The following is a 23,282-nucleotide window of genomic DNA, read 5'->3' on the forward strand; positions in this document are numbered from 1 at the left end:
ACAAAAAAATGTGAATATTCATCCTTAATACGTTTTTACAAGAGCAAAAACTTTTTAGAGCAAAAGTTATGGGTTGTATGTGAATCAATAATGAAAGGGTTGACCTCTGTTTATATAGTAAGTCAATAAAGCTTGATCCTTGTAGAACTAGGTGTTCTCACAGTAGGAGTTTGAGTAAACAAGAAACTCGTGATGTTTATCCATGTAGAAGTAGAAGTATTAGTTCATGTAAGATTAGGAATCTTGGATGAACTAAGAAGTAAGTAAGACTCTGAGTCCTATTTTGGAACGAATATAGGCTAATGGGCTGAAGCCCAATTTAGTTTAACTTGTAGAAAGACCCAACTCGTGCAATGGCTCAAAGCATAAGTTGGCTCAGTTTGTAGGGTGGCTTTGATTGTAGAGTGATCAAAATCGTAAAATAGCCCAACTCATGGAGAGGGCTGACTCATGGTGTGGTCCAGCTCATAGAGTGGGCCGGCTCATAAAATAGGTCTTCTTATAAGATGGGTCATCTCATTAGATGATCTTTTCCACAAGGTGGCTTTAAGTATGGGTCCAATCGGAATTGGGTTAAGACACTGGGCAACAGAATGTTTATTTCATTATTAGGCCTGAGAAAGTTTAGTACGATTTTTTGCCCATACAGTTATATTGATATTATTCTGTTAAATGAACTGAAATTTCTTCTAATAATGTAGAAAGCAATCTCACAACCATAATGCATTACAAAAGTAATTAACAACATCTTCTCATTAAACACACCATAAGTTAACAACTCCTTAAATACATGATTAGCGTTTAATTAATGCTTTTTATAGCGTAGATAATGGCTCTACAATTTAAAAATGTCAAGCAAGAAGTTGCTATTTTTCAACAATGTAATTTTATAATGAAGAAAATCTCTCCAATCATCAGAGGGTATGGACCATTTTGGTTAACAAATAATTTTAGTGCCGAAACTAAAATCTGAATCCCATGCAACTAATTGCTATATATAGATGGGAAACAATCAATCTTGTTCAGGAACACACAGAAAGAGAGATAAAGAGAGATGGAGGTAATCACAGAAAGAAAGGCAACGACAAAGGAAGAGCAAGAGCAAGAGCAAGAAGAAGAAGCTCAAGCAGACGTTGAAATTTGGAATTATGTATTCGGATTTGTGAAAGTGGCAGTCGTAAAGTGTGCCATTGAGCTCGGCATAGCTGACGCCATAGAGAACCATGGAGGCCCCATGACACTTTCAGAATTATCATCAGCTCTCAATTGCGCGCCCTCCTCTCTTCACCGAGTAATGAGATTTTTAGTTCACTACCAGATCTTCAAAGAGAAACCCACCAGCCACGGATCCATAGCCTTCGAACAAACCCCAATCTCACGCCGCTTCAGAAAACATGGACAAAACAGCATGGCCGCTTTTGTTCTACTGGAGAACGGCCCGGAGATGGTGGCATCATGGATAAACTTGAGCGCCGGCGTCCAAGTCAGTGGAACGCCGGCTTTTGAGGCGGCTCATGGGAAGGATATATGGAGCTACGCAGTTGGGGATGAATCCTTTAGTAAGCTAATCAATGATGCAATGGCTTGTGGAGCTAGAGTGGTGACAGTGCCGGCGATTATTAAAGGTTGTCCTGAGGTGTTTGATGGAGTTGGTAGCTTGGTGGATGTTGGTGGCGGGAACGGAACGGCTTTAGGGTTGTTGGTGAAAGCTTTTCCATGGATTAGAGGGATCAATTTTGATCTTCCTCATGTTGTGTGTGATGCTGAGCAGTCCCATGGAGTTAAGAATGTGGGAGGTGACATGTTTCAGAGTATTCCAATGGCTGATGCTATTTTCATTATGGTTGGTATTTATTTATCATTAAATTTAATTACGTGATTAAAAGTTATTTATCTTTAAAAACAAGATAAATACAAAACAAATTATAAAAATTTTCAGGTGCAAACATGCTGGGATTTTGTTCTTAAATTTTAGGTTAATATTTCTGAGGTGAAGAATCTATTAAAAAGACATAATTTCTTCTCTTTAAGAATCTAAAACAACGTCTTTTAAAAAATGAGGAATGGATAGAATATTTGATTGAATTTATATGTTAAAAGTCTTTTTCCTTTTCTTATTTCTATACATACTTCAAAGTAAAATTAATCTTCTATTCTTCTTACTTATGTTAAGTAAAATTTATGTGATAATTAATTTTACTAAAAAAAAAAAAAAAAAAAAAAAAAAAGGGTTAAAATTTAAGGATTGGTTTTGAGATAATAACCCTTCCATAAGTAGCTCAATGGTTAGGACGAATTGGAGATAATGTGGATAGGTGTACAATCTCAGATTGAATTTTTCATCTGAGCATTCATAATATAAGTGGGGGATCATGGCGGTGGGTTGTTGCGTTAGCCTCACTTGAGGATTAATCGAGATGCGAGTAAATTAACCTAGACATCTTGAAAAAAGGCTTTGAGATAATATAAAAACATAACAATTTTTTAACATAAATTTAACTGTAATTAGACTTCTCACTTTTAAATATGATAGCTTTCTTACTTTCTAGTATGATAATATAAAAGAAAAAGAAAATCAATAATGTTACATGTTTGAATTTTGTATATTAATTCATGTGATAGTTGATTTGATAGTATCTTGTCTTTTATTCTAAGACGACAGGGGAATTGAATTAATATGTTAAATCAATTACCATATAAGTTGGTATGTATAGCATTACTTGAAAAAAATATATGCTCTCTACAATATTCGGCACTATAAATTGGTATTAAAATTGTGTAAACCTTATCTAATTATTTGTTAATATTTAAATTTGGTTTCACTTTTGAATACTGCAGCAGGTTTTGCACGATTGGGGGGATGATGAGTGCATCGAAATCCTGAAAAAATGCAGAGAAGCAATTCCAAAGGACAATGGGAAAGTGATAATCGTTGAAACAATAATGGAAGAAGAAGAAAATTTAGGAGATGAATTGAAGTCAGTGAGGTTGAAGATAGACATGGCAATGATGGCTCACACTGACAAAGGGAAAGAGAGGACTTTGAAGGAATGGGATTATGTTCTTGGGCAGGCAGGATTTAGCAGACATAATGCTAAACACATTCGTGCAGTGCATTCTGTTATTGAGGCTTACCCTTAATCGCCCTATTACAATCAAGATTATTAAATAATTAATGTTGTATGTTTAAAATAATGGTGGCTACGGCTGTGGCTATTGCCATTGGGCAATTGGTATTTCTCATGTTCTACTTCTAGCTCGCAGGGTTTACCGGTTTAGTTATTGAATAAGTGCATTCTCGCGTGAGAATGTTTATTAAATGCATTTCCTTGCTACAATAACTAATATTAAGGTTTTAATTAATTATTCTATCATAAGAATCATCTTTTGGTTTTAATAATAGAGTGAAATTAATCGCCCCTAAGTAACCGAGTGATTGGACATAGACTCTTCGATGTATTACTCAAACTGAGTTTGGGTCATATCGGTCCCTAATAGGAAAGACCACGAGAGGTTATACCCGGTCCTTAACTTTAAGGCCTCCGAAAATTAGTTGAAGCTATGTGTACAAATGGATATAAGTAAACAAACAATACTTAGAATCCCAGTGGCAGCTACTCCATCCTAGTTTTTGTTGTTATAAATGTTGATAATGTACATAAGACAAGCTTACCATGTAATAACTCTTTCTAGCTAGTAAACTTTGTAAAATATATCATAAAGTCATTAAATATATCATAGAAATTATATATGTATTTAAGTACAAAATAGTGAGCCCAAAAATTTCTTTATTTTTATATACTAAATTCTTTACAACAACAAAATTATCATATACATAATCTCAAAATACAGTGGATAGTAGTGCCATTCTCCTCCACTCTCGACGTTCCATCCGACCGCTTCTCACCTATTTCCTGCAAAAACAGAGAAAACAACGGAGTGAGCACTAATTGCTCAGTAAGTAAATCCACTATGATACCCTTCTATCTCCATTGCTCATATTCTGAATTTATTTCCTTACATTACACTTCTCTATTCTTCTCTGTTCTGTATCTGTTCTTACTTCTCTCTGTTCTTTCTCTATTTCTTATTTCTTATTTCTTACTACTCCTGATAGTAAGCATGGTATCATGCATAGGTATGATGCAAGTGAACAAATGCATAGGATGTGCATTTTTTTTTTCTATTTCTTATTCTGTTTTTCTTTCTTTTCTGTGTTTCTTTCTTTCTTTGTTTTTCTTCTGTCATTCTATTCTTTCTTTTCTTTTTGTTCTTCCTTTTCTTTCTATTCTTTCTTTTCTTTCTCTTCTTTCTTTTCTTTTCTTTTCTTTTCTTATTCTCTGCCAATCGGTCTCGGTTGAGGCATAGATTCGGAACTCTGGTCATGTGAGTGAATACAGTCCTCATCTACATGCACTTCTTACGGACTGTGCAAATTCTTCTTCTTCTTAGGCCGCTCACTAAAGGCGGCGTGCATGTAGGTATATTCTTTTGGGTACAGTCCTCATCCACGTGTACTCTTACGGACTGTACAAGTTCTTCTTCTTATTCTTAGGCCACTTATGCACTAAAGGCGGCCTACATGTGGGAATATTCTTCTTCTTGTCACTCACAGGCTCCCCATCGCAACAACCTTATTTTCTTTTATTTTTCCTTTAGAAATTAGTATTCAATTTCTTTTCTTTAATAATTCTCTTTTCTTTCTTTGCTGTTTCATATTCTTGTATGCATGTAGATGGCTTTTTGTATTGTTCTTTCTTAATTCAAATGATTAAATGCAAAGATGAAATATAGCATGTAAACATGTCATCCTCTACTTTCTCTACCATCTACAAACTCATATCAAAAAGATAAATCAACATACTCATACATGCACTTCTTTATGAAATTTCATCAAACACTTGGTATGCACAAATAAAGCACTAAGGTGATTACACTTCCATAACAATCTCTAACCACCAAAATTTTGGAGCAAAACTCCCTAGAAACAACTTCAAACCTAGCCAGGAAAAATACACTCCATAACTCTACTCAGATTCTTTCTTAGCTCATCCAAACTTCCATCAATTTCTATAAACACAATCATCACTCCTCATGGTGGAATTCTAACCATGAATCATCATCAATTCCATCAGCAATTCTCAACAATCAAGCATATAAATACATATAAAACTTTCTCTACACAATTCTTGCTCAAATCATGACTAGGATTGGATTTACTTACCTTAAACTTGAGTAGTTCCACACTAGAATCTCTCTCTTTGGTAAACTTCCTTTTCCTCTTAAACCCTAAGCATATAAACTATAAGAATTCAGCACTTTAAAAATTATTCTCACATCTTATTGCAAGAGTTCTTACCTTTGGATGCTTAGGATTGAATATCTACCAAAATCCAACCAAAAATCCTCTAAATTGCCTTGAAAATTTGATGAAGAAATTGAGAGGATTTGGGGATGAAAGTGGTGTGTGAGGGGCAATGTTCTAAAACCCGGACCAGACCGGGCAGTCCAACCAGTCTGACCGGGTTTCGACAAGATTAACGGTTCAAAAAGAGTAAAAAACTAGGATTTGACGTTGGACTGTTTTGAACCGCTATTGGACCGTTTTACTGTAGCAAATCGACGGTCCAACCGGTGCAACACCCCAATCCGGTCCAATGCCCAATCCGATCCACTAATAAAACCCTTTTTTAACCCATTTTCATTTGCATTTTGCGATTCAGACTTGCAGAGACTGTGTTTGGCTCCAGTCCAGTCCTTCTCCTCCGTTCGTGAATAGCGATCTCCTTCAAGCTTCAGCTTCAACTTCAGCTTCAAGTCGTCTTCTCTTCAACCTCTTCTAAAAGTCTGCTACTCTGCTTCTTCCTTGTCGAGTTGCTGTGGTTGGTGGCTCTAGTCCAGTCCTCCTCCATTCACGATCTCCTTCAGGCTTCAGCTTCAGCTTCAAGTCGTCTTCTCTTCAACCTCTTCGTCAGTCGTCACTCCTCAGTCATGACTTCAGCTTCAGTTTAGAGTCTTCTCTTCCGTTGATCAATCATCGTCGTCGCCATCGTCTGCTTCTTCCTTGTCATGGCTAGTCTGCAGATTCATGGATGCTTGACTTCAACTTCAGTCTAAACTTTAGCCTTCACATCTACCGCCATCTACCGCCGTTTGCAAGCTGCTATCTACTGTCGACCAAGAAACAAACTGTTGTAAGAGTGATGTGAATCTGTCAATTAATTTCTGAAACTCTTAAAATTGATTTCTTATTGTGAAATGCAAAATAAAAATATTCACCAGTCCATTAATTATTCATCATGCCAGTAGATTAATCTGGCGATGAAATAATCTTACAATTGCTTCAGTTAGTAGCAAGATGCAGTTTTCCATAGTTTTCCAATTGTTTCCGGAAGTATCCTAATTTAAATGGTGCATTGACATGGCATATATTACTTTTAACACTTAATGTAGTTTGTTTTTTTGGTGGGTGTTCTGTATAAAGTGATTGTCAGCAACTGAACATGTGAATCGGGTGAATCTTTGAATTAAGTTTTGCTGTAATGTTAATTTTGTTTGATGTGCACATATTCATTGAAATTAAGATCTTAGAAATAGAGATTCTACTGCAGGGTTTGTTTGATGAATTTTAGTTACAAAAAAAAAAAATCTGGAATTTTTTTTCTTTTTTTGCTGACATCATCATGCTAACGTCAGTCAGTCGGACCAGTCCAACCGTGAAAACCGAAGATCGGACCTTTGGCTGGGTCGAGTCCCGGTCTAGTTTTCAAAACATTGGTGAGGGGTAGAGAATGGTAGGGTTTTCATTCTTGAACCCTTAATATCTCATTTATTACTTGTACTTTTCCATTTTGCCCTTGTACTTTCTATGAAATTTCATCTTTACCCTTTAGTCAATTACAATTATGTCCTCATTTCCATTGCATTCTCCATGAAATTCTACTACTTTTCACTCCCCACACTTTCAACTAATTCTGAGTGGAATGACCATTTTGCCCTTAAGCAAGTTTTCTAGAATTTCCTCAAAAATTCCAACAGATCTTTGCCCCAATGAAAATTTTTCTTCACCTCAGCGAGCATTCCAGAGAATACGTCACCGCGGTGAACTTTCTTCCTTACTGCAGCGAAGACTGCAATTCTAAGAACTAGATTTAGGCAGTGTGTACAATGCTGCGGCGACAAAACTCCTTTGTCGCGGCGAAGTCTGCAATTTCCAATTTTTCAATCTTTCACTTTAAAACAAGCAAAACTAAGGGTATTATAGCATAAATAAATTACCTCACTATGGGTGTTACATACAACATCATCTAGTTAACACGAAGGGGTGAAAATCGAGTCGAGCTGCTCACGAGCTACTTAAACTCGACTCGATGTTGGCTCGAACTCGACTCAGCATTAGTCAAGTCAAGTTCGAGTTCGAGTAGTTAATCGAGTCGAGTTTGATCATAGTAGAAATTGAGTCGATATGTTTGCAAGTATATTCTAACTCGATAGTTAAGTTGATAGTTTTTAAAGTAACACGAGTCATATATAATTTAAAAGTTATAAAATTTGCAAATCCACCCCTTTTATATGAGCTCAAAATTGAGTTGGAACTAAAACTCGACTAAAACTAAATTATACGAATTCGAATTCAAACTCGATTTCCAATTTCAAGTACCGAGTTCAAGTTCGGACTTGATTTCTCAAGCTCGAACTCGAACTCGAACTTGATATTGTAGTGATCGAGTCGAGTTAGATTTACCAGATAGTCGACTCGACTCGACTCGATTTCACTCCTAAGTGAGACCGTTAAATGACATAGTGACATGTATTGTCGCATATATGCCAAAAAAATTTCTTTTGTCCACCTATCATCATGGTTGATCAATAATTATCCTTTTATCTTTCATAATAACCACCACCATAATGAATGGTTATGAAAATTAACAATATATGTCATTTTGCTATCAGATGTTTCACCATGTCAACCCAATGACATTATAAGACTGTCCCATGTAAATTTTTTTGTGATTGTGATGATATCAGCGTTTGTGTTTGAAAATTTTCACTTCTTTTCTTTCATTGGATGAAAGCAAATTTTATATATTGTTAAAGTACTCACACACCTTTCCGTGGATAGCCTAAATGGTTAGAGCGAATTAAGGATAATGTAGATAGGCGTACAGTCTCAATTTTGATTTTCTATTTGAGCATCCTTGATTTAAGTGGAGAACAATAACGATGGGTTACTGCATTAGTCTCTCATGAGGATTAGTGGTTTGAACACCTTGTTAAAAAACAAAAAAGTACTTACACAATTTACCCGTTTTTCTCATGTGTTATTCTTTTCAATAATGAATCCAAACACAATTAAATTTGTTTAAATATCTGTAAAGAATTAAGACTTTGGCAACTTGGCTATGATACAAATACGATATTTTTGTCAATAATGGAAGCTGAACCAATCACAATTAAATTTTTATAAATATCTTTAGGGCCCGTTTGGATCGGGTTTAAATTTTTTAACAAGGGTAATATTGTTTAATTTAGCAGATTACCGTGTTTGGCATTTTTGGAAAAAAAATTTACAGGAAAAAAAGATGACAAACAGTGCTCAAAGGAGAGTAAATTGTCCAGAATATTGTACCTCATGGGGGGCTGTTATTAAAACGTTACTGAGTAATCATAATTTCTGTCCAATCTTGCCCCTAAACAGTATATTATGCAGACGAAAATATCCTTGGCTTGGTTAATAATTTCAAAACACCCAATTTGTAAAATGACAAAAAAAACACCCCCACCACCACAATGCCAGATTCCGGCCACCACCGCCGAAATCTGGTCGGAATCTGCCGTAACGACTCAGAGTAGTCAAATCTGGCCGTTTATTCACCAATCTGGCATTTTTCGGCCAGATCCACCATGGATATAGCCGGAAAAGAACATATCTGGCCGTTGACGGCCGAAAAAGGCCAGATCTGGCTATCAGATATGGCCAAAAAGTTGGCCGTCGTTGACGGTCAACGACGGCCATTTCTTTAGCTGTTGCTGACAACCATATCTAGCCTTTCTGGCCAGATCCACCACGAATCTGATCGGAAAAGGCCAGATCGGTGAATAAACGACATTTTTCAGTCGTTTTTAGGCCGTTGTGACAGATTCCGGCCACCACTGATGGTGGCTGCCGAAATCTTGCAACTATGAGTGGGTGGGGTTGTTTTCATTAATTTTTAAACTTTTCTTTTCTAGGGGTCTTTAATTAAGTTAATAAACTTAAGGAGTCTAAAAGTAATTAAAAAAATAGAATAGTATTTCCCAAAATAATTAAACAAATAAGTATTATGGGAATAGGATAAAGAATAAGGTTTCAAATAATAAAACAAACAAGCCCTTAATTATTTATATCCAGTAATCATCTAAAGGACATTTTAGTAAAAGATATTTTAGGACATCTGTTATTACTGTCAACCAAGCACATTAATTATTAATACATCCAAATTGAACTAAGTATAATAATAATTTAAATCCGGTAATCTACAAGGTAATCTTTCTTTTCGATAATCTTATTACTAAGATAAAAAAATATTATATGATCCAAATACCCCCTTAAAGTAATAATAGTCTCTCCCGAGAATTAGAGGCCGGACATCTTCGTTCAAAAAATAAAAAAAAAAAAATATTTAAAAATTTTATCTTTTTTTTTATTTTTTTTTGTTGTGGTATGGAGATAAAGAAAAAACCCTGATTTTTTTGGGTCATACCAATGGCAATTCTCACTTTGAGACAAATATCAAACCAAGAGAGGGACAAATTGGTAATTTTAAATGTTACAAATTTTTATAAATCTCAATGGTAACTTCAATATTTCAAAATAAAAGGAACAAATGGGTAAGTTACATCTNAAAAAATGCAGAGAAGCAGTTCCAAAGGACAATGGGAAAGTGATAATCGTTGAAACAATAATGGAAGAAGAAGAAAAATTAGGAGATGAATTTAAGTCAGTGAGGTTGAAGATGGACATGGAATGATGGCTCACACTGACAAAGGGAAAGAGAGGACATTGAAGGAATGGGATTATGTTCTTGGACAGGCAGGATTTAGCAGATATAATGTTAAACACATTCGTGCAGTGCATTCGGTTATTGAGGCTTATCCTTAATTGCCCTATTACAATCAAGATTATTAATTAATTAACGTTGTATGTTTAAAATAATGGTGGCTACAGCTATGGCTATTACCATTGGACAATTGGTATTTCTCAAGTTCAACTTCTAACTCGCAGGGTTTAGTTATTGAATAAGTGCATTCTCGTGTGATAATGTTTATTAAATGCAATTTCTTGCAACAATAACTAATATTAAGGTGTTAATTCATCATTCTGTCGTGAGAATCTCTATCTTTTGGTTTTAATAATAGAGTGAAATTAATCACCCTGAGTGACCGAGTGGTTGGACATGAACTCTTGGGTGTATTACTCAAGAGGTCCTGAGTTCGAGTCACATCAATTCCTAATAGGAATGACCATGAGAGGTTATACTTGGTCTTTAACTTCAAGACTCCAGAGTATCAGTCCCTAATAGGGATAGCCATAGGAGGTTATATATACTCGATACTTAACTTTAAGACTCTGGAGGATTAGTTGAGAGGCCATAATGGGAGAGGAAGAGGAGAACATAAACCTTTGTGTGTGTGTGTGTCTATATATATATGGTATCATCAATATACAAGTGATAATTAATAATAAATTACATTGGCAACATAGAGTTAAATAGGAAGGAAAAAAATATTAAAAAGTAAGGCCGGAAATTGATGTGTTTAATACGAGAAGAGTAAACGAGATGTTCCCACCCAAAGATTAGCGAAAATCCAAGTTTCCACCCTTGGTTTCATTTATCTCATATTTCTACCCTTAAATTAACACCGTGAATGATTTTTGGATTCTAACACAATATGAAGAGTGTTATTACCAAACTACCCTTACAAATAAGTTAGTAAATTACTTTTTAACCCCAAACAGATTTGAATTTTTCCAACAGCTGCAAGGGAAGGGAAAATAGGGAGAAAAGGCTCAGATCTGGCCAAAATAGAGGCGGATGAGGGTGGGAGATGGATGGGTTTTGTCGGGGATGAGTGGGGAAGGTAGTGGTGATGATGGTGATGTCAAACAGTGTTGGAATCCTGCTAGATCTAGATTTTTCTAATAGCCACAAGGGAGGGGAAAATTGCAGATAAAAGGCTCAGATCCGACCAAAAAGGAGGCAAACAAGGCTAGGAGATGGATAGGTTTTGTTGGGGATGAGTGGGGGAGGCTAGTGGTGGTGGCAATGATGTCAAATGGCGTTAGAATTCAACTAGATCTGGGTTTTTTGGTAGCCATAAGGGAGGGGAAAATAGCGGATAAAAGGCTCAGATCCGACCAAAATGGAGGCGAATGAGGCTGGGGGATGGATGGGTTGTGTCAGGGATGAGTGGGGGAAGCTAGCGGTGGTGGCGGTGTTGTCAAACAGCGTCAGAATCTGGCTAGATCTGGATTTTTTTGGTAGCCACAAGGGAGGGGGAAATCCTAGAGAAAAGGCTCAGATCCAACCAAAATGGAGGTGGACGAGGCTGGGGATGGATGGATTTTGTTAGGGATGAGTAGGGCAACATAGTGGTGGTGGCGGTGATGTCCAACAGCGATGGAATCCGACCAATTCTAATTTTTTGTTATTGTCGCAAGGGAGGGGAGTGATGAGGGGTGCTTGTGAAAGAAATTTGTAACATCCACTTCGAGGTACATCTTTGATTCATGTTCATTTTTCTTTTAAATGTTGTTTGTTAGCCCTAAGTTTACTTGATATGTGTTATTGTTGTTGGGTTGCCCTTGGTTAAGTTTGTAAGTTGTTAGAATTGCTTGGATGCCCTGAATTTGGTGAAGCCTTGGCGGATTTTGGGAAACGCAGACTTCGCCGCGGCGAAGAAGAATCGTCGCTCTTCTTCACTGCGGCGACATAGGCTCTGTATTTTTTTGCTGGGGCGAAGATCTGGCTAATTTTCTTTGTGAAGTTTCTAGAGAATTTTCCATAGGAGTGAAGTGAGCATTCTACCCCTAATTAGTAGGAAAAGTGGGGAGTGAAATGTAAGAAAATTTCATAGAGAATATTTTGGAATGGGGGTGAATTTTGTAAAGATTTAAAGGATAAGGATGAAATTTCCAAGAAAGTGTAAGCGCAAAATGGGAAAGAAGGCTTAGTTATATGATATATTAAGGGTTCAAGCACACAAACCCTCTCATTTGCTTTATCCCACACACCACCTCTACCCCCAATTCTCTCATCTTTCCAGCAATTTTCCAAGGTTGATTTGAGGGCTTTTGGTTGGATTTCTATAAGGATTTGATCCTAAGCATCAAGAGGTAAGGATTCTTGTTCTATATGAGATTAATTTAAGTTAGTATGGAATTCTTATGAAGTTTATGCTTAGGATTTGAGAGAAGAAACAGTCCAACAAAGATAAAGAGCTTCTAGTAGAGGAACTCAAGCAAAAGTAAGTAATCCAACCTAAGTTAATATTAGCACCTAAATGATTTGATATGCATGTTTATGCTTATGACCTTGTAATTATTGTTGAGAATGTTGATGTTGATGAGTAGATGGCTTTTGATAAGTAGATTAAGCCATGAGAAGAAGAGTTGAGATTGTGGTGACCAAGTGGAGTTTGGTTGCATGTAGAAAGAAATTAAGTAGAATATTGAAGTGTTTTTCTTAGCCATGTTTAGATTTTTATGGAGAAGTTTTGCTTCATGAATGGATGGTTAAAGAAAGAAGGTAGAGATGTATCAAAAATGAATTAAAGTATGCATGCATGATGTTTTATAAAATGCCTAAGAGAAGCTTGTGCATAAGTAGAGAAACTTAATTTTGTGCACATACATAATTGCACTTAAGAAGAAACATAGCATGAGTCATCCATATGCATATACTTACATATGCATGAGAACTTAAAGAAAGAATAGAATAAGAATAAGAAAAGAAAGAAAAAGAAGAAGAATAAGAATAAGAAAAGAAAAGACAAAAAAAAAAAAAAAAAAAAAGAAAAGAAAGAATGAGAAAGCTTGAGCATACAAGAAAAGAAAAGAAAAGAAAAGAAGAGCTTGAGCAAGAAAGAAAAGAAACAGAATAAGAAATAGAAATAGAAATAGAAAAGAAGAAAGAAAATGCATTTCTATGCATTATTGCATGTGCATTGCATTCATGCATATTACCATGATTTTCATCATGGTTAGTAAGAATAGAAAGAATAGAAAGAAAGAGTGGAAATAATAGAAAGAAAGCACGGAGAGAAAGAAAGAACAGAAAGAATTAGAAAGAAAGAAAAGAACAGTAAGAACTAGAGACAGAGAAAGAAAAGAGAAAGAACTAAGAGAGAATGAAGAAGAAAAGAATTAAGTAAGGAAAGAATCAAGAGAAAGTTGCGTGGATAGAAGAGAATAGGATTTACTTACTGAACATTTTTGTGCTCACCCTATTGTTTTCCATGTATTGCAAGAAATAGGTGAGAAGTGGTCAGATGGATGTCAAAAAGCGGAGAGAAATGGCATCACTGTCCATCATTGCTAAAGTTTTTGTACATGTTATTCTGTTGTCAACTTTTTCTTCAACTCTTGAAAACTCTTTTCACAAGCAGCTGACCATATAAATGGAGTGCTCTGTTTGGTAAGAGCTGTCAACGGCTTAGCCAACTGGGCAAACCCTACCACAAACTGTCAATAGTAACCTACTAGTCCCAAGAAACTTCTGACCTCTTTCACTGTCTTCGGCCTTTGCCAATCAAGGATTGCCTTCACTTTACTAGGATCCACTGAAATTCCCTCTCTAGAAATAGTATGGCCCAAAAATATCACCTGATCAAGCCAGAACTCACACTTGGAAAATTTAGCATACAACTTTTTTTCTCTCAATTGCTGCAACACAAATCTTAAATATTCCTCATGCTCTTTTACCAACTTAGCATAAATCAGGATGTCATCTATAAATATCACTATAAACTGATCAAGGAAATCATGAAATATCTGGTTCATTAAGTCCATAAAGACTGTTGGGGCATTAGTCAACCCAAAAGGCATCACCACAAGTTCATAATGCCCATATCTTGTCCACAAAGCAGTCTTAGCTATGTCTTGTTCTACCACTCTTACTTGCTGATAACCCGACCTCAAATCAATCTTTGAAAATACAACAGCTCATTTCAATTGGTTAGAAAGATCATCTATCAGAGGTAGCGGGTACTTAATCTTCATTGTCACTTTATTCAACTCTCTATAATCAATACACATCTGCAATGACCCATCTTTCTTCTTTACAAACAAAGATTGGAGCTCCCCAGGGAGAATGACTTGGTTGGATAAAACCTTTATCCAGGAGCTCTTGGAGTTGCTTCTTGAATTCCTAGAGTTCAGCTGGGGCCATTCGGTAAGGGGCTTTAGAAATCGGTGCTATCTTTGGTGCCAATTCAATACTAAACTCAACTTCTCTTTCTAGAGGCAAACCCGGTAAGTCTTCTGGAAATCCATCTAGAAATTCCCGGACTACTGGCTCATTCTGTAATTCTGGTTGTGGGACATCTCTACTTTGCACCACATGGGCTATATACCCAGAACACCCTTTTCTTAGCATCTTTCTAGCCTTCATGCTACTAATTAACATACTCAACTAATGGTCCTCTCCAAAAGTAAACTTGTCTCCACTATCAAGATTAAATCTCCATTTCTTCTTCCGATAGTCAATTTCTACTCCATACCTCCCTAAGAAATCATGCCCAAAATCACATCAAAGTCAGGCATATCAAACACTATTAAATCAACTGTTAACTCTCGATCATGTATCACTACGGACTCTCTTGACAGCATCTCATGGGTCACAACACTAACCCCATTAGGTAACTCTATCTTAATGGGTTGGCTCATTCTAATAGGTTTCAAACCTAACCTTTCTATCATCCCATAAGATATAAATGAATGAATGGCTCCGGAATCAATTAAAGCAAAAAGCGGAATTCCATGAAATACCAATTGACTAGTAACAGCAGATGGACTGGCCCCTGTTTCACCTTGTGCCACGGTAAACACCCTGGCATTAGTACCTCTGGAAGTATATGTTGCAGATGGAAGGGGAGCTTTACAATCTTTCATTAGATGCCCCGGCTGTCGGCATTTATAACACACATTACGACCCAACTCTCTCAAGCACTCTCCTGGATGAGTCTTCCCACATTTAGGACATAGGGGAAACTCCACTATTCTCGGCCGTTTACTCTGCCAATCTTTTCTGTTCTTCTTAGGCTGAAACTTCTTCTTATTCTTCACTTGTCTAGTTCTTGCAACCTTAAATCTTTCCCTCTATAGAGCGGGAGATGGTTCACTTGGTCCCATTGGGGTGAGCTTGTTCACAAAAATTCCTGCCCTTAAAGCCCTCTCCAAAGCTTCACTATAGGTTTGAGTGGGCTCAGCTCCTGCCATTATATCCCGAGCTATCTCTGGTTTCAGCTCATGGACAAACTTATCCCTTCTTAGCTCTAAGGTACTCACTATACCGGGTGCAAACCTTGCAAGGGAGTTAAAGCTCACATAATACTCTTTCACTGAACTCAACCTTTGCTTCAAGCTAATAAATTCTTGTATCTTCTCATGTATCCGGTCCACTGTTCTGTACTCAGCATCAAACAATCTTCTGAACTCGCCCCAGGTCATCACAGGAACATCATGAGTGTCTTCCATCAATTCTCACCAAATTCGGGCATCACCTCGAAACAAGAAACTGGCATACCGGATCTTTTTCGGATATGTCATGGGGAACAGTGCCGTCATATGCTCAACGAACCTAAACCATTTCTCTGCCACTAAAGGGTCCGTTGTACCCTTAAATTCTAATGGTTTTGGGAGCCCATATATGAGCTCAATCCGATTCTATATTGTTTGAGGTACCGGCCTTTCTCTTTCTCCTCTAGTAAGCGGTACTTGAACGGGGGTTTCAATTCTTTCTAGTTCAACTCTCCCCTGTCTTTCTACTAGGACTTGTTGTATAATCCCCCGAATTCTAGCTTCATCAAGGGTAGGGGGAGTAGGTTCTAGCGGGTTAGAGGGTTCCCCCGTACTCATTGACTTTCTACTACTTGCTCGAGTTCTACGCTTCATCTACATAAGAACCACATTTAATCAACTCATAAAACACTTTAAAGTAAGGAAAGACTTAACTTACTGTAACGCCCCACATGAGGTACGTAGTTATTGTTTCCTCTTTCGCTCTTATTTGAGTTAGTTTTTGGTAATATTGTTTGACTGAGTGTTGTGTCGAATGCTTGCCCTGAAATTGGTTGAAAATAGAAGAAGTTCAGTGTACCCAGCTTCACCGGGGCGAAGAAGAATCTTCGCCGCGGCAAAGATGTGTTGAAACCACGGGGAAACTCTCTGGACAGTTTCGCCGCGGCGACAGAAGCTTCTTCGCCGCGGCGACAAGCCGATTAAAATGTTTGTTAAGTTTTAGATATTTTCTTCCCTAAGGGCAATTTGACCATTCTACCCCTAATTAGCAGGAAAAGTGGGGAGTTAATTGTAAGGATTTTTCATGGAGAATATGTTGATATGGGGGTGNAATAGAAACAGAAATAGTATAAGGAAAGAATTAAGAGTTATACATACGGGGATAGACAGATAGAGGGTTTTACTTACTGAGCATTATTTTGTGCTCACCCCGTTATTTTCTTTTGTGGATGCAGGATCTAGGTGTTGATGCAGTCGGAGGGGCGTCGGCAAGCGAGGAGCAATAGCTACACTGTTTCCCTCTGTTTTGTCTTTTAAAATGAATCTTTGTAAACAATACTCTTTGTGTATAAAAGACATATGACTTATAATGAAAAGAAAGTTTTGGGCCCAATTTTCTATTGTAATTATGCATGCATTGAACTAGTTTTCAGCAGTTGTTACACTTACAATGGTCGGCTACGGAACGTCGTGGCGGCGAGAGTGGTACACTGTCAAATCCCAAAATCTTTGCTATGATACCAAAAATGTAATGACTTCTTTCTACTAGTAAACTTAAGAAAATATACGATGAAAATATACATACTTAGCATATGAAAAGTAGTTGGGCCCAAATGTGTGTTATAGATGCCGGCAGCCAGGGCATCTAATGAAAGATTGTAAAGCTTCTCTTCCATCTGCAGCATAGACTTCCAGAGGTACCAATGCCAGGTGTTTACCATGGCACAAGGTGAAGCAGAGGCTAGTCCATCAGCTGTTACTGGTCAGTTGTTATTTCATGCAGTTCCTCTTTATGCTTTAATTGATTTTGGAGCCACTCATTCATTTATATCTTATGGGATGATAGAAAGTTTAGGTTTGAAATCTATTAGAGTGAGCCAACCCATTAAGGTAGAGTTACCTGATGGGGTTAGTGTTGTGACCCATGAGATGCTGTCTGGAGAGTCTGTAGTGATCCATGGTCGAGAGTTAGCGGTTGATTTAATGGTGTTTGATATGCCTTTGGGCATGGATTTCTTAGGGAGGTATGAAGTAGAAATTGACTGTTAGAAGAAGAGAGCGAGATTTAATCTCGATAGTGGAGACAAGTTTAGTTTTGGAGAGGGCCATCAGTTGAGTATGTTTATTAGTAGCATGGAGGCTAGAAAGATGCTAAGAAAAGGGTGTTCTAGATATATAGCCCATGTGGTGCAAAGTAGAGATGTCCCACAACTAGAATTACAAAGTGTGCCAATAGTCTGGGAATTTCTAGATGTATTTTCGGAAGACTTATTGGGCTTGCCTCCGGAAAGAGAAGTTGAGTTAGTATTGAACTGGCACCAAGGACAACGTTGATTTCTAAAGCCCCTTACCGAATGGCCCCAACTGAACTCCAGGAATTGAAGAAGCAACTCCAAGAGCTCCTAGATAAAGGTTTTATCTAACCAAGTCATTCTCCCTAGGGAGCTTCAATCTTGTTTGTAAAGAAGAAAGATGGGTCATTGCGGATGTGTATTGATTATAGAGAGTTGAATAAAGTGACAGTGAAGAATAAGTACCCGCTACCTTGGATAGATGATCTTTTTGACCAATTGAAATGAGCTGTTGTATTTTCAAAGATTGATTTGAGGTCGGGTTATCAGTAGGTAAGAGTGGCAGAACAAGACATAGCTAAGACTGCTTTTCGGACAAGATATGGGCATTATGAATTTGTGGTGATGTCTTTTGGGTTAACTAATGCCCTAGCAGTCTTTATGGACTTAATGAACCAGGTATTTCATGATTGCCTTGATTAGTTTATAGTGGTATTTATAGATGACATCTTGATTTATGCTAAGTTGGTAAAAGAGCATGAGGAATATTTAAGATTTGTGTTGCAGCGATTGAGAGAAAAGAAGTTGTATGCTAAATTTTCTAAGTGTGAGTTCTGGCTTGATCATGTGATATTTCTAGGCCATACTATTTCTAGAGAGGGAATTTCAGTGGATCCTAGTAAAGTGAAGGTAATCCTTGATTGGCAAAGGCCAAAGACAGTGAAAGAGGTCAGAAGTTTCTTGGGATTAACATGTTACTATCGACGGTTTGTGGCAGGGTTTGCCCAGTTAGCTAAGCTGTTGACAGCTCTTACCAAACAGGGCACTCCATTTATATGATCAGCTGCTTGTGAAAAGAGTTTTCAAGAGTTGAAGAAAAAGTTGACAATAGCTCCCGTTTTAGTGTTACCATAGAAGGGTGTAGATTATGATATTTTTATAGACGCCTCACTGCAGGGACTTGGTGCTGTGTTGATGCAGTTAGGTAGGGTTATAGCTTATGCTTCTCGTCAATTGAAAGAGTACGAGACAAGATACCCTACGCATGATTTAGAGTTGGCAGCGATAGTCTTTGCCTTGAAGATTTGGAGGCATTAACTTTATGGTGCCAAGAGTAATATCTACACTGACCATAAGAGTTTGAAGTATTTCTTTACTCAGAAGGAGCTAAATACGAGACAGAGAAGATGGTTAGAGCTGGTTAAAGATTATGAGTGTGAGATTAAGTATCAACCAGAGAAAGCCAATGTGGTAGCCGATGCCTTGAGTAGGAAAGCTTATTTGTCCCGACTCACAAAGCAGAAAGAGTTAATAGAAGAGTTGTGTAAAGAGCAAATTGAGGTCATACTAGGAAGGATTGCCAGGTTAGAGGTGCAGTCTACTTTACTGGAAGAAATTAAAGAAAAACAAGTAACCGATGAGTGGTGTCAGATAATAGTTCAGCAGGTGCTTGAGGGCAAGACATCAGAGTTTCAATTGTTGGATGATGTCTTCTATTTTAGGAACCGGTTGTTTATTCCTCAAGATGATGAGTTAAAAAAGAGAATTCTTACAGAGGCTCATGACACACCATACACTGCTCATCCTGGAGCAACAAAGATGTATCAAGATTTAAAGAAAAGCTATTGGTGGCTAGGTATGAAGAACATTATTGTAGATTTCGTAGCTAAGTGCCTGGTTTGTCAACAAGTGAAAGCAGAACACCAAAGGCCGTCAGGGTTGCTTCAGCCACTTAGTATTCCCTAATGGAAGTGGGAAAGTATTTCAATGGATTTCATTACAGGTCTCCCTAAAGTTTAAAAATGATATAATGCTATATGGGTGATTGTGGATAGACTAACTAAATTAGCCCATTTTCTTCCAGTAAAGGAGAGTACTACTTTGAATCAATTGGCGCAGATATACATTAAAGAGATAGTGAGATTACATGGAGTACCCAAGATAATAGTGTCAGATAGACATTCCAGATTTGGTTCAGCTTTCTAGACAAGTTTACAGAGGAACTTGGGTAATAGATTGGCTTTTAGTACTGCCTATCATCCTCAGACAGATGGCCAGACAGAGAGAACGAATCAAGTACTTGCGGATATGTTGAGAACATGCTGTATGGATTATAGAGTATCTTGGCATGAGATGTTACCCTTAGTGGAGTTTCCTTACAATAATAACTACCAGTCTACAATTAAGATGGTGCCTTACGAGGCCTTATATGGTAGATGGTGTAGATCTCCACTGTATTGGGTCGAGATAGGTGAGAAAGATGAGTTGAGTTTAGCTCTTGGTCTAGAAATGACTCAAAAAATGATTGAAGATATCAAGTTGATCAGAAATAGAATGAAACAAGCCCAAGATAGACAGAAAAGTTATGCCAACTTGAAAAGAAAAGATGTTGAGTTCGAAGTAGGTGATAATTTTTTTCTGAAAGTTCCCCCTTACAAACGAGTGATGCGTTTTGGTAGTAAAGGAAAGTTAGCACTAAGATACATTGATCCATTTGAAGTGTTACAGCGAATAGGGAAGGTAGCCTATAGGTTGGCACTACCACCCAACATGGACAGAATTCACAATGTGTTTCATATGTCGATGCTTTGAAAGTATGTAAGTGACCCCTCCCATATATTGAGTGTAAATGATGTGAACTTAGAAGAGAATCTTGTGTTTGAGAAGCGTCCGCTTCAGATATTGGACAGAAAGACTAAAGAGCTCCGGAACAAGAGTATCCTGTTAGCGAAAGTCCTCTAGAGAAACCATAAAGTTGAAGAAGCGACATGGGAGGCAAATCAAGAAATGCAGAATCGTTACCCGGAGTTGTTCGTTTGAATTTCGAGGACGAAATTCCTTTAAAGGGGGAGAATTGTAACATCCACTTCGAGGTACATCTTTGATTCATGTTCATTTGCCTTTTAAATGTTGTTTGTTAGCCCTAAGTTTACTTGATATGTGTTATTGTTGTTGGGTTGCCTTTGGTTAAGTTTGTAAGTTGTTAGAATTGCTTGGATGCCCTGAATTTGGTGAAGTCTTAGCAGATTTTGGGAAATGCAGACTTCGCCGCGGCGAAGAAGAATCGTCGCCGCGGTAATGTAGGCTCTATATTTTTTCGCCGAGGCGAAGATCTAGCTGATTTTCTTTGTGAAGTTTCTAGAGACTTTTTGATAGGGGTGAAGTGACCATTCTACCCTTAATTAGCAGGAAAAGTGGGGAGTGAAATTTAAGAAAATTTCATGGAGAAAATTTTGGAATGGGGGTGAATTTTGTAAAGATTTAAAGGATAAGGATGGAATTCCAAGAAAGTGTAAGCGCAAAATGGGAAAAAAGGCTTAGTTATATGAGATATTAAGCATTCAAGCACACAAACCCTCTCATTTGCTTTATCCCACACGCCACCTCTACCCCTAATTCTCTCATCTTTCCATCAATTTTCCAAGGTTGATTTGAGGGGTTTTGGTTGGATTTCTATAAGGATTTGATCCTAAGCGTCAAGAGGTAAGGATTCTTGTTCTATATGAGATTAATTTAAGTTAGTATGAAATTCTTATGAAGTTTATGCTTAGGATTTGAGAGAAGAAGCAAGTCCAACAGAGATAAAGAGCTTCTAGTGGAGGAACTCAAGCAAAAGTAAGTAAATCCAACCTATGTTAAGATTTAAGCAACTAAATGATTTGATATGCATGTTTATGCTTATGAGCTTGTAATTGATTGTTGAGAATGTTGATGTTGATGAGTAGATGGCTTTTGATAAGTAGAATTAAGCCATGAGAAGTAGAGTTGAGATTGTGGTGACCTATTGGAGTTTGGTTGCATGTAGAAAGAAATTAAGTAGAATATTTGAAGTGTTTTTCTTGGCCATGTTTAGATTTATTGTGGAGAAGTTTTGCTCCATGAATGGATGGTTAAAGAAAGAAGTAGAGATGTATCAAAAATAGAATTAAAGTATGCATGCATGATGTTTGATGAAATGCCTAAGAGAAGCTTGTGCATAAGTAGAGAAACTTATTTTTGTGTAACATAGCATAATTGCACTTAAGAAAGAAACATAAGCATGAGTCATCCATATGCATATACTTACATATGCATGAGAACTTAAAGAAAGAATAAGAATAAGAAAAGAAAGAAAAAGAAAGAAAAGAAAGGAAAAAAAAAAAAAAAAAGAATAAGAAAGAATGAGAAAGCTTGAGCATACAAGAAAAGAAAAGAAAAGAAGAGCTTGAGCAAAAAAGAAAAGAATCAGAGTAAGAAATAGAAATAGAAAAGAAGAAAGAAAATGCATTTCTATGCATTATTGCATGTGCATTGCATTCATGCATATTACCATGATTTTCATCATGGTTAGTAAGAATAGAAAGAATAAAAAGAAAGAGTGGAAAGAATAGAAAGAAAGCACTGAGAGAAAGAAAGAACAGAAAGAATTAGAAAGAAAGAAAAGAACAGTAAGAACTAGAAACAGAGAAAGAAAAGATAAAGAACTAAGAAAGAATGAAGAAGATAAGAATTAAGTAACGAAAGAATCAAGAGAAAGTTGCGTGGATAGAAGAGAAGAGGATTTACTTACTGAGCATTTTTGTGCTCACCCCGTTGTTTTCCATGTATTGCAGGAAATAGGTGAAAAGCGGTCGGATGGACGTCAAAAAGCGGAGACAAATGGCATCATTGTCCACCATTGCTAATGTTTTTGTACATGTTATTTTGGTATATATAAAGAACTATATTTTATAAGTAAAGAAAAATTTGGGCCCAACTGCTTTTCATATGCTAAGTATGTATATTTTCACCGTATATTTTCTTAAGTATACTAGTAGAAAGAAGTCATTACAAAATTTGAGATGTAAAGGGTTATGTTGAAATTTTCATTTTTATTTAAGATTTAATGCAATTCAAATTACCATTTTACCATTTAAACGTTCAATTAAATGATTTTATGTTAATTTAAGAGTGGGCATCAGGAATAAATGAAACCAAGGGTTAGAGCTTGGAATTTCGCTTATCTTTGGGTGGGAACATGTTGTTTACTCATACGAGAAACACTTACATAAAACAATCTTACCACAACACATGGTTGACGTGGTGAGACTATTAAATGACATAGTGGCATGAATTGTCACATATATGCTAAATTTTTTTTTTTATCCACTTATCACTATGATTGATCAATAATTACCTTTTATCTTTTATAATAACCATCACCATGATGGGTGGTTACAAAAATTAACTCTATATGTCATTTTGTTATTAGACGTTTCACCATGTCAACCCAGTGACATTATAAGACTATCCCATGTAAATTTTCTTGTATTTGTGATGATACCAGCGGTGTTTGTGTTCGAAAATTTTCACTTCTTATCTTTCATTGAATGAAAATAAGTTTTATATATTGTTAAAGTACTTCCACACCCATCCGTGGGTAGTTTAGATGGTTAGGACGAATTGAGGATATTGTGGATAGATGCATGGTCTTAGGTTTGATTTCATATCTGAACATCTCTGATTTAAGTGAG

At 36.9% G+C, this 23,282-nt stretch overlaps 1 protein-coding gene across 2 annotated transcripts; it reads left to right on the forward strand.

Moving 5' to 3' along the window:
- Positions 1-932: 932 nt before the first annotated feature.
- LOC116128402 (acetylserotonin O-methyltransferase-like) lies at positions 933-3,141 on the forward strand. Of its 2 annotated transcripts, none has more exons than XM_031414114.1 (2): positions 933-1,843; positions 2,839-3,141. In XM_031414114.1, the coding sequence occupies exons 1-2, from the start codon at positions 1,055-1,057 to the stop codon at positions 3,139-3,141; spliced, it is 1,092 nt and encodes a 363-aa protein (XP_031269974.1). In that variant the 5' UTR covers positions 933-1,054. The 2 variants fall into 2 exon arrangements, with proteins under 2 accessions (XP_031269974.1, XP_031269975.1); XM_031414115.1 differs by having other exon boundaries at positions 2,842-3,141.
- The last annotated feature ends 20,141 nt before the right edge of the window (positions 3,142-23,282 follow it).

The sequence above is a fragment of the Pistacia vera genome, unplaced genomic scaffold, assembly GCF_008641045.1.
Source record: "Pistacia vera cultivar Batoury unplaced genomic scaffold, PisVer_v2 Contig2, whole genome shotgun sequence".
Taxonomy (NCBI): Eukaryota; Viridiplantae; Streptophyta; class Magnoliopsida; order Sapindales; family Anacardiaceae; genus Pistacia; species Pistacia vera.